Raw genomic sequence first — 20,905 nt, forward strand, 5'->3', positions numbered from 1 at the left:
ACATCATGATGGGCCCATCTGGGCCCAGAGGTTCTGCTCAAACTACTGCATCCACCAAGGACAATACATGCAGTAAACTTTGAACCCCTGCCCAGATCTAGCCAAAGGACAGGACATTCTCCACAGTTGAGTGGAGAACGGGGACTGACTCTGAGATGAACTCTGGTGCCCCATATTTGACCACTTCCCCTTGGTGAGGAGGCCTGGTGGCACTCAGAGAAAGGATAAGCAGGCTATCCAGATGAGACCTGATAGCCTGTGACCATATTATGGGGGAGGAGGTCCCCCTCAGTCACAGATATAGAGGAGGGGAATAGGGTGAAAACAGGAGGGAGGGAGGAACAGGAGGATACAAGGGATGGGATAACAATTGAGATGTAATCTGAATAAATTATAATTTACAAAAAGTAAACAAAGAATCAGTCATACAAAGCAGTTTCTTTAACAAACAGTGCTGGAGAAACTGAATATCCACCTGTAGAACAATCAAAGTTGATTCCTTTTCTTTGCCCTTTACAAAGGAAGGTGTAAATCACTTTAAGGTACAGGAATAGGAAAAGACTTTCTGAAAAGGCTTCTATTATCTCAAGAAACGAAACCAAGAGCTGATGAGTATGATTGCATGAAATTATAAAGCTTCCGCACGACAAAACAACTAATAATAGTGTAAAGAGCCTACAAGATGGGAGAAAATCTTTACTAGCTATACACCCAACAGATTAATGCAGAAAACAAGCACAAACAATAATGATAATACAATCAATAAATGGCCAAATCAATTGAACACACAGCTCTCAAAAGTACAAATGGCCAAAATACATTAAAAACAGTTCGACAGCCATAGCCAGCAGTAAAATACAAACTAAAACTTCCCTATTTCATCCCAGTAAGAATGGCTCCAAGCAAGAAAACAGTAACTGACGCTGAGGAGCATGCACAAAGGGAGGAATCCTTATTTATGGGAACCGAATTAGTGTGGCCACTACAGAAATCTATATGGAAGATTCCTCAACAAACTGAAAATAAAACTACCAAATAACCAAGCTTGTTATACATATACAAAGGAATCTAAGTCAGTACATCACAGACAACCTGCATAATCAATTTTATTTCAGCATTATTTTACTTAAATTTTAAAATCGCACTCATTTTATATGTGCGTGTGTGCAGATACAAGTGTGCCACAGTGCATGTGAGGAGATCAGAGACCAACTACAGGAATCAACTCTCTGCTTTCACCTTGTGAAACCCAGGGATTGAACTCAGGCCACCAGGCTCGGCTCGGCAGTAAGCACTTCTCTACCTACTGAAGCATCTCACTGGTTCTATTTCAACACTAGTCACAAGAGCCAAATTTAGGAATCAGCCCAGATGTCCATCAACATAGGAACTGATAAAGAAAATGTATGTAAAGATACAATGTAGTTTTGTTAATCCATAAAGAACAAATGTATGCCGTTTTAGGAAATCAGATGGAACTCAGGATTGCCATGTTAAGCCAAGTAAGTCAAACTCAGGAACAAACAACTATTGCGTGCTTTCTGTCTTATGTAGAATCCAGATTTTAAAACAAGACATGAAAGTGCAAGGTGGACAATTTGAGAAGCGAAAGGTGACCAGCAAGATGGGAAAGGAGGGATAAAACATGGCAACAGAGCCTTAAATACGATCAAAGTACAAGATATACAGGTATGAGAATATTATAATTAAACTCATTACTTTATAGAATGAATATATAATATTAAAAAAAACTTGGCTCAGTAACAAGTCAATCAAATACTGCATGAAGCTTACCTGTCTTCATCTTTGTCATAGAGTTGGTAATAATCTCCACAGCCATTCCAAAAGGAATTGTCGCGAGCTTCTTGCCTTTCTGAAGCTGTGGCTCCGTTTTCGGAGGTTCCACGATTATGCTCTGTTTCCCTTTGTGTAACTCTTGAGTAGGGTGGAATCAAAAACATGCACTCATGTTCTCCATCATACTCCTCACACTTTATTATAGGGTCATCTGAACTACATTCCTCAACTTCTAATGCCTCTCTCCATCGCTGAACACTTCTTTGTTTGGCCTCATGCCTATTAAAACCTGTTTCTTGGTCCACCTGGCTTGAACTTATCACTTTTCTAACTTTGGGCCTTACTACCTGATCAGGAGAACTTCCATGGTGGTTGGCTCTATCACTAGTATTTTGTTCACTACAAATATGTTCTGGAACACAGTCTGCATCTTCAGTTGAATTTTCTGTCTGTCTTCCCTGATCGGCATCCTCCTGTTGCCTCTCTCTAACAATGCCATCTTCAGAGGACCTCTGAGGTCCCTGCCCATTCTGACGGACAAGCTCAACATCACCAGAACAGTGCTTCTCTAAAGGTGCTGAATCTAGTTCTTCAAACTCATCACTTATTTCACAGTTGAGAGAGGGAACGGATGGTGAAAGATCAGTGTACACCTCTGCCTCTCCACTTTCCAGCTCAAATACTGTGCTGCCTAATACTTCCTGAAGAGAGTCGCTCTCATCATGTTTGCTGTCTGGATCGTAAGAGTCAGTATGAACCAACACAATTCCACTTTGGGCACTTGAGACATGGCAACCTGCTGGGGCAGACTGTGTCTCCGTGTGGTCATGAAGACTCGTGTTGCTTTCTAAGGTCTCCCTAAGTCCCTCACTAGGATATCCTGTGGCAAAGCATGGTCTGATCTCAGTGGTTTGACTCAGTGCTGGACCATAAGCAGGAATCTCTGTTTCACTTTTTTCAAATGTAGATCCATTGGGTAAAGAAGGATGGACTTGATCCAATGAATTGGAACCTTCATAAAAAGAACAAAAGAAAACATTTTGGAGGGATTATTTTAGACAAAATTTTATATAGTATCTGTTCAACGGAAATCATATTATCCACCTGACAACATGCCATGTGCTTCTATACTCCCTAACTTCTTGTGGCAGTCAGACTGGTTACTCTGTGTCCTCAGCTCTGGCAGCCTCTCAGTACGCTTTCCCTTATGTTTCTTTTGTAGATTGTTTTAAAACTTAAGTCCCAGCATTGAAAATCTTCTCTATGACAAGAAAGAGGCTAATAAGAAGCTACGCAACAAAAACCAAAAGTAGTCAGAGAATAATCTGCCCTCCAAGCACTCTCCAAATCTACCTTTTAATTACAAAATTAAAAAACAAAAAAGAAACTTATGACAGATACAATTTTCATGTCAGGTAATAGAGATATGAGAAATGGGATTCTAATTGTATTTTGATATTAATTTTAAAATTATATCTTATATTCTAGACATGCACCATATTTCTATGCCCAAAATGTATTGTTATAATAATTTGTAATTTAGGTATTAGAGGTACAACTGAAAAATAAGTGAATATACTGATTCAATTTGCCAAAATTCTGACACCTGAGGAAAATCAAATCTATAATTACTTTAAACTTGACTATTTTTCAATATCATTAATTTCACAGAGATATTGAGATTGGTTGTAACAAAATGAATAAACCATAAAATAACTGAAATTTAATCTTATAACATAAAATCCTCTTTATGGAATGACTTAGCTAGCAATTCAGATTCCAACATATAAATGACAATGAAAATATTCTAATAATATTACATATATAGGACACATAATTTGTAACACATAATTATGTAACTATTGTAGAGAAAATCTGCATAAAACATTTCAAACCTGTAAAAGGAATCTTGTGTATTGTATGGATGTAACACCTGTCAATTAAAAAAAAAACTATGGCCTATAGCTTAGGCAGGAAATAGAGGTGGGGCATTCGATAGGCAGAAAGGATTCTGGAATAGAGATAGGTGCGGGAGAGTTCAGCTGCCAAGATGTGAGAAAGATGGATGCATGGTGCTTGAGCTCAGGTAACCAGTCACATGGCAGAATGTAGATTAGCGTAATAGGTTATTTTAAGTTATGAGCTAGTCAGAGAAGAGCCTAGCTATATTTCATAGGTGTTTGAATAATATTTAATGAATCTCATGAGCCACTATTCTGGGAGCTAACTGATAGGAGGAAAAACCCACCTGAAAAATAATAGCAACCTATATAACACAAACCACTGAATAATTAGGATGATTTAATTGAAATGCTATTACCACATATCTTGATGTTTCTATTTTACAAAATAATGGAAGCTAAAAGTTACTTAAATATAGTATGCAAAGCAATACACTTTTGGTTCCCATTAAAAAGACTTGGCATGGCTTATTCTGCACAGTGAAGTATTGAAAACAAAACCCTAAACTTCCCTAGGTCTTGTAACTCAGCAAAGCTCATGAGTAGAAAATAGCATGCAGCCACACTCTGCTGTAGAGGTAAGTACAGATGAGATTTAAAGACTTGGAAGGGAGTTAGCTGTGTAATCGCTGCCATGACAATTAGTTGTATTTAGGGACTGGTCAAATTGAATCTTCTTCTGTATTTAATGTGAATATTACTGTTATTCAATTCAATAGAAATTTCAAAATAAAAAAATGTACTATATTTATACTCAAAAGCATGTAATTTTTACAATAAATAACCTTAAGTGACTACATGTTACATACCTGAGGAGTGTTCCTTTGGAACATCATCTAGTTCCAATACTTCATAGTCATCACCAGCCCGACCTAAGCTTCTCTCATGCCTGGTCATACATGGCTTAAAACTGACATATGCGTGTCTTCTTCCATATCTCCTGCCTGTAATAGTCTGATATCCTCCTGCTGGTTTAGGCCAAGCAGCCTTGTTGGATTCTTGATCCATTACTGAAAATATAAATTAAATTAAAGAGGGCCAGCAATGAACTTTACTATTGTAACAAGTTGGGGGGAAAAGTGTCCCAACAAATACACTATTATTTACTAAATTATATACCATTGAATGGGTGTCTTGTTTAAATGGTATATGGATGACAAGAAACAACTAAATAGCTATGTCCTGAAACCAAGGGACAGATAAAATTCTCTAAAAAAAGAACAATTACTAAAGTTAAACAAATGCTATTCCATCTTCAAAATTACAAATGGATGGCATACATTAAGCAAACAATAGCCAGCAGTATTTAAACAACTTGAATATTAACGTATCTTTTACCAAACAGTACAGTATTATACACATATTTACTAAACTTGCTTAGCCAATTATTTGTTATATATTCTTGTAAGATTAGGCTATTTCTTCACAGTATAATTAATAAATGAGAGTTTTCTATTTTTGTTTTGCATTAAAGTAAAACAATTACTTCAAGGTACAAATGGTAAGCTTTTATTTCTCAAATGCTACTCTATTTTATTTAATCCCTTTAACAACCTTGAGATGTTAACTACTATCTATTTTAAAGATCGAAATAAATGTTAAGAAGTCAGGCATGAAGATGTGTACCTATAACCCCACACTAAGGCAAGGAGAAGGTAAACTGAAGGACAACCTAAGCTACACAGTTGACATGTTGTTATTAAAAAAAAAAAAAGTATTTAATCACTTGAATCAACATCTTTTACCACTATTCTAAAAGAATAGCCTCCAAAATGTAATGTAGGATAGAAACGAGGGGTGTTTTATTGTTAGAAATTAATCTTAACAAATACTAAATAGCTATAGGTCACCTAACATGAGTCTTTATATGAGATCATCATCAGAGGACAACACGTCATGTATAGTATTCTCTCTTTTATTTGTTTGTTTGGTATTTTGAAACAAGGTCTCTCTATGTAGCGCCAGCTGCCTTAGAATTCTCTAAGTAGACCAGGTTGGCCTTGAACTCACAAAGATTCACCTACTCGCCTTGCCAAGTGCTGGGAGTGAAAATGTGAGACACTATGCCTGGCTTCACATACTTAACAGTTCCCAGGGTATAAAAAGGAAGCCCTTAATGGAGAAGCATAAACATCTATCTTCCTCACCTGATGGCTCTTTTTCAGTGTTCTGCGACATGTATGGCGGCGTCTATGCTTCCAGTTCAGTAGAATTATGGGTGTTATTTGGTTTTTACGTACACAGTGAATAAGCTGCAAATGATTCCTATAAAGAAACAATGCATTGATCAAAGTATTAGTAATAAAAGAATAAAACAAAAATTGCAAAACTAGTAACACTAGTGAAGATGTTGGCCTTTTATTCACTTTGAAAAACATAACTTGAGCTGACAAAGACAACAAACAAAAACACTCAAAACAACAAATAGAGAACTTATAAGTAAATAATCAAATACATGATCGAAAAACTGACTGGGAAATGTGACCCTGCCAGTTAGTTTTTGTGTAACCAGACACGAAGCTAGACATATCTGAGAAAAAGGAAGCTCAGCTGAGGAATTTCACAATGGATCGGCCTGTGGGCATACCTAGGAACATTTTCTTGACTAATGATTGGTGCTGGTGAGCACAGCCCCTACAGGCACTGTCAGCTCTGGGCAGGTGGTCTGGGACCGCAGACTGAGAGAGCAGCCTGGAAAGCAAGTCGGTGAGTAGCATTCCTCCATGGTGTCTGGTTCAGGTCCTGACTTGTTTCCCTCAGTGACGGACTATAGCCCTTTCCTCCCCCAGGTTGCTTTTGGTTATTGTTTTATAAAATAAAACGTATGTTGGTGTCTACTATGCCATGGTATTTTGGCTTTTCCATAAATTCATTTAGTTCTCATTAGCAGAATTTTTGTTAAGTCTAAAAATACAATCTTCACCTTAATATGTTTAATGAAAAACTGAAATATTTAAAGCATACAGGTATCAATTATGATCAGGTAATTTAACCCCATAACCTAGTCTAAGCCAGTAAAGACTACAGTTTATCATTCAACATTTTTTTAATTCAGCTTATTTTTTTCTTATTTAAACACTTTAATATTTAAGCACCCAAACTAATACTAAGTTTCTGTCATTAACACAAACTTATTAGCTAAGCACTCCACAAACAGGCTGCTATGCCTAACTCTTGTTAGTTACACAGTAGCATGTATCAGAGAGCACTCATCTACATTCATTCATAAAAACCACAACTGAGGAACATGCCATCTCCTAATGCATCTCCATCAAACCAAAGGAATATATAACAATCATAATTTTACCATGCTGTCAAAAAACACAGGTTCTCATTAACATTATTTTCATAAGTCTGAAATAATTTGACTTCACATATCACTGTGTAGTACATGACAATCTTAAAAATTATCAGAGCTTTATGTTCACATCATAAATACTTTATCCTAAGTCCTCTTGAGACAGGCTATATTCAAACACGTTACAAGCACTATTTTCAGATCTGAGAATGTAACAATGTGTAAAACGAATGGATATATCTGCTGACCTAAAACTACAGTACAGAATAAAAAGGGGGGGGGGATACATACATACCATATACTTTTATTCTAGATTGAAAAGAGAACAAAGAGTTATACGAACGAGCAGTTTTATTGAGAGGGAGTCACTGAAATAAACATCTGAGAAGAGGAAGGAAACACGGAGAAACAACGTTCTAGGTATAATAAAAGACTACAATGAGACCATCCAAGAAGAATCAAATAATAGTCTATAGTGAACAAGAAAGTAATAGAAAATAAGCAAAGTAGGGAGGGGTCAACGAGATCACACATACCTTCACAGGCTAGTGTGAAAACATAGGCTTTTATTCCGAGACTGAAAGCCAGTGAACAGTACTGAGCAAAGAGACTTCATCTGATTTCTTTTTTAATCTGGCTACTTTGCCAAATAGCATAAATGGGCAGGAAAAAAGGCCACTGTCAGGGAACCTGGGTGCAAAGCCAGCAAAATAACAGCAGAAGATCAGAGTGGTTTAGACAAGGTTAAAAATGAGTGGTGAGAAAGGTTCTGGACATACTGTGAATTAGAGTCAACAACATTACTGGTTGATAAAAGATATAAAAGAAGGTGGGGAGATCGGATTAAATCTGCATTTGAAGGCTAGTGTTCGCCGTTAACTGACAACAAAGAAAACTCGTGGAAGCAGCTGCAAACCCGGAGAAAATGTCTGGAGTTTAGTTCTGAATGCGTCAGGCTTGAAAGAGACACTAAACATTCAAGCCAAGTGTTAAATACAAGACTGGACTTGACTGGAGAATTCTGAGCAGCTAGTATAATCTTGAGGTTTTTACAGAAAATTTTCAAAAAGGCATAAACTTGAGTAAGATCGCTAAGAGAACAAGGACTGAAACTTAGACAAACCAAGAAAAAAAAAAAAAAAAAAAAAACAGGAGAGACCACTGAAGAGCAAAGGAAAACTGAGAATTGTAGACATAGGAAAAAAAAGAATTTCAAGTGTGCCTTTTGGGATACGGGTCAAGAATAGAGCAGTGTGGGGAGACTTCTGAGTGCTTTCAGAAAACCAAGGCCAGACACGTGTGACCTCAGTTTCTTCAAAATGACAGAACGGTTTTTGGATTATGCTTTTGTGCAGCTCCTCCCAGGTGTAGCAAATAGGAGTGAGTTTGCTTTAGATTCTCCATTACAACTAGCAACTGTCAACATTTGCTTAGATGCCTCTATGGAGAAACATGTTGTTGTGGCATGCAGCTGACTTTCCAAGTATGGCCTACCCTTGCGACTGTGCACTTTACTCATGTGCCTCCTCCTAGCCCCGAGAGTATAAACAGTCTGATGCTCTGACTGAAGCTGGCTATTTCACCACCTCATGTATCGGCTCCATTCTCCCAGGCCCCGCCACCACCAAGAGTGCTAAACAAGTGTTGTCATGAATCAGGGACCCGAAGTGAGGTGTGCGAGAGTGGGGACCCTCACAGAAGGAGGTGAGCGAGAATAGGAGCAGAAGCCAGGGAAGGCTTGGTCTTATGTCAAGCTTTTGCATCATTTTTTAAAGGGGGAGCACAAGCATCAAAATCACAACTATTAGATTGCTTGCACGTTGTTTGTGATTATAAGCTCTGGTTTCCAGAAGAACGAGCTTTAGATGAAATATGAGACAGAGCTCAAAAGAACATTGAAAACACATGCAAACAAAAGAAAATGATTCCTGTTCAATTTGGGGCCACCTGGGCACTAACTCAAGCTGTTATCAAAATACATAAAGAAGATAAGGCAGATATTAATCATGGGGAAGAGATGACTAATTCCTTGAATGGATATAAACTGAATGCTCAGCCCTTAACATTGGTAGAAGAGGCAAAAAAAGATTTTTCCCTATTCAGGCAAAATTGAAAGTGAGGAAAGTGTCACTGATAGCTAGGCTGGCTATGACTCCTCCCTCCGCCCCCTGACTGAGGCCTCCTTTAACTATGCATCCTCCATGTCTTGGAGATGAGCCTGAAGCATGGGTGAGGAACCAGGTCATCAATGGAATGTTAAATTCTCTCTACTTTTTGATGAAGATTTAGGAGAAGCTATGAAAATGCTTAGTTTACAAACTAGGCAAGGTATGGCACAGCAGGGTAAAGGTGTTCATTTCCCAATTACCCCCCAGTCTCAATGTACTAACTGATGTATTTACAACTCTAGGAGGAGAGATGGCAACAGACAGTCCTCAATTATTATCCTGAGAGGCAAGGGAAGGACTACAGCTATTAAATCCAGACTCAAAGAAACAACTGTGTACCATGTGGATCCTTCACTTCCTTTAAACATACATATTTTCCCCACTTAATTGTCTCCTACAGTATTATAACAAAAGAGGATAAAATTTTGTAATGGATTTATTATACTGTAAGGGCCAGAAAATACTAACTCCTTATCTTCTTCTTCTCGGTCAATTAGTAAGTCAGGGGAGGGCCTGATGTCAACAACTAGGTGAGAAGTCGATCCTTGATGTATTATATCAACAATCAGTTTTTAAGAATGTTATATAACTCCATGAATTTTCAAATTTCATTTGCAGATTAATATGAAAGGATAGGAAATCATTATCTAGCTGGTAAGCTATGGGATTTTCTTATATGAACTGAATTTGTGATTATAAAAACTGTCCAACCTTCTGACATTCCATAGGCAGGTACTTACTTTATTGATAATTCATCCACAATCAAGATATTGATCAATCTATTAATATTTCCTTTTACCTCTGCCTATCAGGTGGAACTGGCTGTTTTGATTCACCTATTACAGTTAATTCATAAACCCTTAAATATCATTGCAGATTCTGCTTATGTTGTAGGATATTACCAGCAACAAACATGCCTGGTTTTACTGCAGAGGGAAATAAGTAAGCTGGTGTCTGGGGTATGCATCTGTCATTGCAGATGGATCCACTGCAACATTATGGATTCCCCAGGCCATCAAGGATGACTGTGGAGAGTAAGGAGACAGTGAAAGTCACCAGAAAAATAGCAAACCTCCCGCTGAAGGACAAAAGGAGATATCAACCATACCATCAGAAGTCAAGTTTGCCCACCTAAAACTAAGTTAAGGCCATGTACATCAAGGGCGAGATTATTCTATGAAACACACAGAGCCCTATGTCACCTGAGAATCTTAATCTGGTGATTCTAGCTGCTTTGACCTGTGCATCTGCAGTGAGTGCCTCTGAACACATGTACTGGCCTTATGTTCCTCATCCTCCTCTGCTTCAATGTGCAGACTGGATGATTCCAGCTCCCATTATCTTTATGAATGACTCTGTGTTTATGACTGGAACTTGGGACTGTAAAAAGCTCATTCATTCATCTGAAGAAAGGACTGCATTTAACTTTTACTTGGGATTTAAGCCACTTTCTATTTGTTTAGGACATTCTAACATTTGTATTCCTATTAAAGGACAAATATGGGCTTATGCTCTACAAGAGACCAGAACTACTAACCATATGGATCTCGTTTCAAGCTATTCTCCTAAGTCTTTCTGATCAGTGTAATAAAGTAACCAACAGTACTGGGCATAGTTCAGATCCCTGTTCTTGGCAGCAGAGTGTTTATTCCACACAATGCTCCCACTGTTCTAATAGGATTATGTTTATAATCTGCTTGCTTATAGGATAGTCATGCATCAAATGGCAGTTAGATTTATCTATATTTCACATCAAAACCACTCTGAATATTCTACATTTTAAAAATAAAAATGAGAGATGAAGGAACATGTCCCCAAAATGGAGTCCTATGAGATTTCTGAATGCCTGTGAGAAAACTTAGAGGAACCAATACAAGAGTCTTGTGATATCAGTTTCTTCAAAAACAAGAACTGTTGTACAATTTTGCTCTTATGCCCCTTCCAGGTGTAGCAGAGAGGAGTAAGTTTACTTCACATCACTCATTACAACTGTCTATTATTCTCTGTTTATGTGCCTCGATGGAAAACATAGAGGTGGTAAGAAGGAAGATGTTTAAGATATTATTAAAGCACCACTGGTGTCTTAGAATAAAGCTTGACAGAAATGTGGATGAGAGGAAAGAAACAGAACAGGAATCACGAAAAGTATCATGTTCTTAAAAACCTCCTCTTAAAGATACTCTTAAGCTGGATGTGGTAGTGCACACCATTAATCCAGGCAGATCACTGTGACTTTGAGACCAGCTTTGTCTACACATCCAATAGCAAACCCAGTAAGAACTGTATAGTTAGACCCTGCCGAAAACAAATCATGAAACCCAAACAAACAAAACTCTTAGAAGGCATTCAATATCTTGATCTAAATGTACTTTATTTCCAAGGCCCATTACCAGTTACTGTTGTGGTATCTTTTAACTACACACTGAATCAAGTCATATTTCCACCCTGCTTCCCTTTGTCCTTTTTGTAGAAAATTCTCAATTATTTCTGAGTTTATGAAGAAGGCAAACTTCGATTTGTTTTTTTGCATGTTATAAAATACCATTAGTCTATCACAATTTAATATAGTTAAAAACCAAATCATTTCTATAAACCCTGAAGGTACTGTTTCCTAATGCACCTATTACTGTTAGGGAAACATTATGGTGATTTGCTACTACTTTGGTAGGAAAACCACATTTTTCTCTGTGAACTATTTGAGATCTTATCTTTTGTTTTGTTTTTTGAGACATGGTTTCTCTGTGCAGCCTTAGCTGTCCTAGAATTAGCTCTGTAGACTAGGTTGGCCTCGAACTCAAAGAGACCAGAGGGCCTCTGCCTCCCAAGTGCTGGGATTAAAGGTTTGCGCCATCATCTCCAGGCCGGGATCTTGTCTTAAGAAGCTGATATCCTGTAATTTCAAAAGAATGTGGTCAGTACCAGGCTATTTAAACCTTTCTCCATAATAATAGCTGGATTATTTTAGTGTCACAAAGATGTCTTTTTCTCTCCTATTATCTCTGTATTTGACCAACATGGATTAATCTTTTGTTTTTAAAACATTTTTCCATATGTTCATTCTATGGACAGAGATTTAAGTCGCTTCCTAGACTTCCTATATTCTCTATAACAATTTACAATTATTTTTATTTTTTTGTTCCTCTTTTCTTTATTATTTTCAATAATGGTTCTTGTGTTATATAGACTATGATATTTCTCTATATACCAATTGTCTCTATTTTACCTGATGCCATTATAATCTGATATCTATGACAGTGTTATCTGCTTCCATAACCCCTAGAACAGGAAGAAGGGACACACCCATAATCTGGGTCAAATCTTCTGCTGGCAGCCTAAATAAAGGACATGAAAGAAGGAAGCTTGATCCATTTGCCTGCTTGTTCCTGCTCTTGCTGACAAGTCTGTTCCGTCACTGGCATTAGAGTCTACTTCTTTGGGATTCTGGTGTATACTTAAAACCAGCTAAGACATTCAGCCTTGTGGAATGAACAATTACTGGACTCTTGGACCTTCTGTGGATAGACAGCTATTATTAGACTAGCTGGATCCCAGCCTGTAAGCCATTAATCCCCTTTCTACATACACACAAATATACTTCCTTCATTCTCTAAGTTCTGTTGATAAAAACACTAATGATAATGTTTAAACAGTAGCTGAATAAATGAGCTCCTTTCACTAATGGAAATGAGGTAAGAGAAAGAAGACTGAGCCAAATTCTGATGCTCAAAGAAATAATTGCTCTCAGTATTAGGAACCCCTCCATGACCTGTGTCTAAAGTGGTAACTGTCATATACAAGATCATGTAAGAAGAACTGGTCTCTCCTTGTGCTCTCTCAGCTCACTCTGGGAGAAGCAGGTGCCCCGCAAGGAGACTAGTTAATGCAAAGAGCCACATGGTAAAACACTGATCATTCTTTTTCCTGCCAAGAGTCTTTTGAGGTCTTCTTCCACATGGGAACCCTGAGTTAGGCCTTCATATGACTGCTGTCTATGACTGCTACTTTACAAGAAGCCTTGAAGAAAAAATATTTAGCCAGGCTGCCCTACAGAGACCGTACCGCAGCCGCTAAGTTTAATGCAGGGTAACACATTACTAGTTATCCTTCAATAGATAAGAAAGGACAGAGGTCATATCATTCCTTAATCTCACTAAAAACTAGACACATTTTAGCTAATTTTAGAAAAGTGTTCTACTACTATAGCCACGATAATTAGAAGCTAGGCAAGAACTAGTCCAGTATATAACTGCCAAATTCCACAAACGGACAATGGTAGAGATGATGAAAAGTCTTCAACAGGTAGCAGTTTTAAAAGTACAACTGCTGGAGAGGGGATTGAGCAGTTAGGTCTGTGTGCTGCTTTTCTAGAGGGACTGAATTCAGTCCCCAGCACCCACGTCAGGTAGCTCACCACTGCCTGGGACTTCAGCTTCAGGGACCAGACACCCTCTTTGGCTTCCTTAGGCACACATACATGTGACAATAGAGTCACAAAAGCACATACATATAAGATGTAATCAAAGTCTTTTGAAAAGCACAACTGTTCAAACTTCTGAAACTAATCAGGTTTGCAGTTCATAAGAACATCCAAAAAAAAAAAAAAAAAAAAATCTGCTACCAGCCACATTATAAGCAATGCTAAGCATCAATGGTTAAGTATCTTTAAATGCCATCCTCTAAGAACATTTTTATACACTGCTAAAGAGAAACAAACTTAGAATTCATATAGAAAAAAAAAAAACAATTATAAGCATAACCAAATCACAAAGTATATTATAATCAGAGGTATCTCTCTTTTAGGCCAACCAAAAATCTTATCCAAGTATTTAAAAAACTGTTACCTCCAATTCTCATTGTTAAAAGTCTATCTCACCAAAGGTTTATAAATTATTACACTGCTCAGTTCTACCCAGCTCTGACACCTATGAATCACAACCACCAGAATAACATGATGACAAGATGACCCAAGGGTACAGTAGTAGTGGCATGACCTTGTCAGCAACCAACCAACCAGTAATTCTCTAGCTAGACTTAAGATCCATTCAACAAGAGGGAAACCATACTTGGCATTGAAAACCTAGCCAACTACCTAGGGGTAGTGAAGTCATGGACCTTAGCAGAGGACCTACAACCGCTACGTTACTAAACCTGCACAATCTAACGACATTTTAAGTATTTGTCCTTATACCTACAGATAAGTACAGTCTTCACCACGCATCAAGAAAATTCTTTGAAGCAGGGTGTGGTGGTGGCGCACACCTATAATCCCAGCACTCAGGGAGGCAGAAGCAGACAGATCACTGTGAGTTCAAGTACAGCCTGGTCTACAAACAGAGTCCAGGACAGCCAAAGCTACACAAAGAAACCCTATCCCGAAAAAACCAAAATGAAAACTCTGCAACATACGAAGACCTATTACAGGAAACTATAACCAATCAAACTGCAGAGTTGTGGGGCCCGGTCCTGACTGATACATCTACAACACAACTCTTGCAGCTAAGACTCAGGAAATATTGGGGGTGGGGGTGGGGGCTGGGGGTAAACAGACTTTAAGGTGACTGTAAGAGTTACTTGAATTTTTATCTTTTTAGTTTTATAATGCAGTTCAAAATCACCTTTGAATACAGTATTTAATAACAGTCAAGGCTTGGCTTTTTGTTTGTTTGTTTGTTTGTTTTTGACTGATACAGTTGACACAGTACAAGTCATACAAATCAGCCTTTTCTCTCCTAGCTAGTTTTCATGGAATGTCTGTCATAAGAAATCATTATGTGACTGTCTACACTATTTCCAATTTTTTTGTTCAAACTTTTACACTGTCTTTTTGTCTATGCATGTTCTAGTCCAATACTATCTTACTGTAACGTCACAGCAAGTTGTAATACTTAAGAGATACTGACATTTGAAATAAAGATTCAAAACCTAACAGATCAAAAATAAAATAATCTGGGGCTTTTGACTGCAAATGCACTGCATTTACATACCAAGCATGGAGAAATTGACATTTTTAACCATCTGGAATCTTCTACTACATAAACATGAAATAGTTATCCACATAAGTATTTTAAATGTTTCAGAATGCCTTTGTAATTTTCTGTATGCAAGTCTTCTCTCCACATTAAATAGTTGTTTTCTGTTTGTAGACTGTGTATTGCTTTCTTATTCAACATTTACTTTTTAAAAAATTTTTAATGGGAAGTCTTGTCATGCAGCCCTGTCTAGCTTGTATTTCCTGTCTAGTGCAGGCTGGCCTCCAACACATAGAGATCCACACACTTCTGCTGCCAAGTGCTACTACTCCCAGAATATGCTATTCTACATATATTTTAAAATCTTGACTTGGTATTTTTTAGCTACTGTTAGACAAATTCCAGTTAGTTTTTGAGGGGTTTATCCCGTAGCTAATCACCTTGCTAAAATCAGTTAGTAATCTGTTAGTTAATGTACCTGGGTGTTTTAGTTACCAATATTATTTTACTTGGCACAGGGTGAGCAATAGAGCTCCAATGCAATACTGAATAATGAAGAGACAGTGAACAAGAACCAAGTTTCTTATTATGTTAACCACAGGAACTGTTGTTAACACAGTAACAAGGATTTCCCTCAACTTTCCCTTTGACGACAGCATTGAATGTAAGTGTTGAGTTTTGTGATATGATTTCTTCTTATGTGAAGGCATGAAAGACTTCAAAGCAACGGACTATTCATTAATTTAAAAAATTAAAAACTGAGGGTGTAACCAAGAGGAGAGGAGAGAGGGGCTATAATTGGGATATAAAGTGAATTAGTAAATTAATTAATGAGGAAAATCATTAAAAACTGCATTCTTCATACAAATCCATGCTGGTCATATTTCTCTTTTGGGTTACACTTCACTATTTCTGTATTTTCTAGAGAAATAATGACCTACAACTGCCTTCCTATCAGAGCGAGCTTTCGGACCACACGGAGGATAAAAAAATAGAAGGGGCTGAGATGGTTATCTGGTAATTCTCTGGAAAAGGCTGCTTTAACATTATTTACTTAAATGACTTACCAGTAAAAACAACCAAGAGGGATACTCATTGAGGAAAGGTTTTAAATAAGTTCAACTTGTTTTACAAAGCATAATTCATATTTTCTATCTCTTCATGTATGTTTGAATAAATTGTGTATGTCTACGAATGGTGGCACACACCTTTAATCCCAGCACTCAATCCTAGCATTCTGAGGTAGAGGTAGAGTGCCAAACCTGGTCTACAAAGCAGGTTTCAGGACAGCCAGAGCTACATAATAAAGATACTCTGTCTCAACAAACTAAAAAGAATTATGACCTTTCATTTAGGTTGTAAAATGTTAACAGAATAAAGCTGTTTATAATTTCTTTTGAACAATTTACTATCAATAGTAAATTTCTTTTTCTCATGCCTGGTTTTGTTAATTTGATTTTTTCCTTTTTTCTTTATCAATTTATTGTGTTTTCATTTTCTAAGAAATGCCTTAATAGTCTGGCTCTAGAATCTCTGCTTCACTGATTTCTGATTTTATATTGTTTACATATTTGTAGAGTTTGACTCATCTTTCCATTAAAAGCCTAGACTATTAACATCCAACATTTTTTGACTTACATAACACTATAAACTAAAGTGTCCCTTTGGTTGTGTTCTAGGTACCCTCACATATATTATTATTTTTCAGATAAAAATGTTTTCTAATTTCCACACTAAGTTTTAGGACAATTTTTTTCTTTCAGAATTTCATAGAGGTATTCAAGGTATTCTGATCATATCCGCCCCTATTCCCTCCCTCCAGCTGTCAGTATGTACCCGGGTGTAGGAGTCATCCACCACAGCACGAGAAACCTAGCTTGGACCCATGCCTGAGGAAAGCAGACCTCCCCCAGCAGCCACCAACAGTGGCTGACAACTCCTCAGATAGCGGTGGATCTCAGGAGGACCCTGGAATTTTAATTAGCCTGATCTCATGCTGATCTTGTACAGGCAACTAGCTGCTCTGAGATCATGAGTGGAAGCCACTAGACAGACTAGTTGGTTTTTTTTCCCCCTTTTGCATTGTAGAGGATAAAAAACAAACATATAAATAAATAAATAAATAAATAAATAAAACAAAAAGCCCAAACATCCTTCCAAATCTAACCACATACAAGTATCTTACCCTTGGGTGAGAAAGTGCAGGGCAGAGACAAAGAGAAGTGATTTGCCTAAAAATTCAAAAGTCATAAGCTCAACTTCATCTAGCTTTGTAGTTGCAATTCATACTATCTGTTCGAGTCCTTAAATCAACAGAATTTCCTCTCTGGTGAAAGTTACTTTACTTTCATTCAACTAGGTCAGAGTTTTCACATATAAAATTTCAAAGACTCTCTCTCTCTCTCTCTCTCTCTCTCTCTCTCTCTCTCTCACACACACACACACACACACACACACACACACACACACACACACACACCGGCTCCCAGGTACACAAGAAAATACCTGAGAAATAAAAGTAACAAGTATTAATAAAATGAGATATAACTGGAGAATGACTATAAAGACCATAGTAAAATTATTACGTATTAAGAGTTTTCTTTAATGTATAAAAATAACACTTAAGTATAGTTAAATAGACATTGTTTAAATTTTTTAAAAGGCAGAAAATAGAACTTTAAAAAATAATGAAACCTAAATTACATAATTAAAAAGATCAGAAATAGCTGAAAGAGCTATTAAAGCTATTAAAGGCACGCTAGGGCACCCCTTTAATCCCAGCACTCAGGGAGGCAGAGGCAGCTGCATCCCAGGACAGCCAAGGCTACAAGAGAAACCCTGCCTTGCTGGGGCTGGGGGCAGGGTGACAAATAGCTGAAAAGAAAATCAACACAATAGAAGCCAGACACTAAGACAATGCTCAGGATATAACTCATAGAAAGACTGAAACAGAAGCATCAAGAAGAGGCAGGAATGTGGACTCAGAAGGCAGAAATGAAACATAAACAGCATTCCAAAAGAGAACATATGAATGCTAATAGTCAATTTTCGCCCTCTCACAGTCAAAGACTCTCAAGTAGGATGAATACAGATACAATTCCCATAATTACTGCAGTGAAAACTACAGAAAATCCAGAGTGAAGGCTACAAAGAGGCTTGGTGTTTTTTCTAAGGCCTAGAATCTGGTCACAGCACACACATCAGCCAGATCACAACCACCTGTAACTCCAGGGGATCTGATACTCTATTCTGACATTTGTGGGCACATACGATGAAATTTAAGTCTTATCTTTTAAAATGATATTCTGTATCACTAACGAAATTGAGCTAGGGTTAGAGAGATGACTAGCTAGATGACAGCACTCACCACCAAGCCTGGCCATCTGAGTTCAATTCCTAGAACCCACATAAGAAAACCGACTCCCCCAGGTCATCCTTGGACCCCAACAAAGGCACCGTGTACTACCCCTGCCCCACACAAAATAAATAAATGTAACTGTAACAAAACGCAAAACAAAAACAACAACAAAGCCCCCCAAAACCAAATAACAAAAAACCCAAAATCCTTCAGACAGTAAAACCTTCCTACATGGAGAAAATTGGTCCCACTGGACTTAATAAAATGCATTCTACTACGCATTCAGGGGAGATAATTGAATTACTTTCCAAAAAAGCACAAAAAATTTAATACAGTTTCAAAAACATGTAGCTGACTTTATGAGCTGAGTCAGGGATGTGAGTGGGGTGCACTTGAGGGGGAAGCAGTTATAATCCCAGCATTTGGAAGGTAAAGTCAGGGAGTCCAAGGTTAGGCCTAACTACACAGCTAGTTGAGGCTGGACTGTCTCAAAATAGATTAAAAATTTTTTTTCTTTTTTAAATATTTATTTATTATGTATGCAATGCTCTGCCAGCACATATACCTGCAGGTCAGAAGAGGGCATCAGATCACATTATAGATGGTTGTGATCCACCATGTGGAACTAGAATTGAACTCAAGACCTCTGGAAGAACAGACAGTGTGCTCTTTAACCTATGAGTTATCTCTCTAGCCCCAAAATAGATTATTTAAATAAAAAAATTAAAAATCAACAACCGAAATTACCAAAATGAAAAATTACAGATCCACTCCAGCAATAAAGATGCAAAGAAATGTAACAAGATAACATGTCAAATAATTACAGCAAACAGTAGAAAGTGAGCTTCTTCCAAAACACTCATCATCAGGTGTGATGAATTACATCATTTGCTGTTGTCTGTGCTGGAAGGAGAGACGCATTCAGGGGGAAAAACTGACTTTCATTAAGAAAACTAAAAGTTAAAAAAACCAGTTTTTCAAGTCAAAGTTTATCAGTCAAGAAGCAGCAATAAAGTTGCATTTAATGGTGAAATTCATGTGTTTTTTAAAGCACCTAATCTCCATTTCTAATCAACAGTGTACAAAGTTCTAGTTGAAGGTAAGAGCAGGAGTAGGAACTAGAAGAATAATTTAGGCAAAAGTGTGAAGAAAGAAATTTTACAAAGTTGAACACTCCATTTGTAAAGTAAAAGTAACCTGAAGGAAAAAAGCTGAAACAAACAAGGTAACTCAGTGATCCTGCCAATGCTATGGTGCAAATGTCTGCGCCCCTTTCAAACTTCCCCAGAGTGGAAGTGCACTTAACTGATGAGCTGTCTCTCCAAGCCCCATAGCAACTGTTACAAACTCAAATTTAAACAACTGCACTCCCTCGCGATTACCTTAGTTAATTCAAACGGAAAATACTCAGGGCAAAAGTGCGCCAACACTGAACACTTATACCCTTTCATTTACCTCACAACTACCCACCTTATCTACATTATAATAAACATTGCAAGTATGTGCAAGAATGTAGATAGATGTGAACATTATGTGTCACTGTATATACAGGACTAATACCCCTGAGGTTCAGTATCCACAATGGGTGCTAGAAGTAAGCCCTATAGATACCAAAAGACAATTGTAACAAGGAAGTACGATTTTATGGCATATGTTAAGAAAAATATACAACAATGGCAGAAATGACAGTAGGAAGAAGGAAGAAATAACACGTATTTCTTGAGTACACACCTATAATATAAATCACAGAGAAACTCTGTTATTAATTTTCTTATTGCTGTGACCAAATACCTGACAAGAAGCGACTTAAGGTTGAAGGTTGAAGGTGCAGGCAGTCCACCATGAAAGAGAAGGCAGTGGTGGCAAAACAGGTGAGGCCAGGTTCTACACCTCCAGGCTTGTACCCACTGACCCCCTTCCCCCAGTAAGCTCCATCTTCTAGGAGGTCATAACCTCCCAAAATAGAGTCACTAGCCAGGGACCAAGTATTCAAAGGCATGAGCCTGGAGGTAACATTTTACATCCAACCATAACAAAACTTATGGATAGTTGTTCTTGACACAACAGCATGTTTATTTGCTTTTTATTCATCTGCCACTGAACAGTGGAAGGGTTGTCTAAGTGGTTCTGGCATTTTATCTAATGTTCACAAGATCTTTTGACATATTTACTAGTGTTTACAAATCCAAAAGCGCAATATATTTTGATGTATGAATTCATAGTACCCAGTTATTAGTTATTTTTCTATGCAGACAACCTAGAAAATTTGATATTTCAGCTAAGTAAGAGTAAATAATGTGTCAGGCACAGTGGTGCATATCTGTAATCCCAGCACTTGAGGCAGAGGCAGGTGG

General features: G+C 37.6%; 1 protein-coding gene across 1 annotated transcript in view; it reads right to left on the reverse strand.

Annotated features, from left to right (window-relative positions):
- The window catches only part of Pja2 (praja ring finger ubiquitin ligase 2), a 56,954-nt gene that overhangs the window by 26,899 nt on the left and 9,150 nt on the right, over positions 1–20,905 (reverse strand). The window contains exons 2-4 of the mRNA XM_051154435.1: positions 5,906–6,023; positions 4,568–4,768; positions 1,795–2,809 (exon numbers count right to left, since the gene is read on the reverse strand). Of these exons, the coding sequence (XP_051010392.1) occupies positions 1,795–2,809; positions 4,568–4,768; positions 5,906–5,936 (1,247 nt within the window). The 5' untranslated portion in view covers positions 5,937–6,023. The remainder of the gene's footprint in view (positions 1–1,794; positions 2,810–4,567; positions 4,769–5,905; positions 6,024–20,905) is intronic.

Source organism: Acomys russatus, chromosome 12, assembly GCF_903995435.1.
Source record: "Acomys russatus chromosome 12, mAcoRus1.1, whole genome shotgun sequence".
NCBI lineage: Eukaryota > Metazoa > Chordata > Mammalia > Rodentia > Muridae > Acomys > Acomys russatus.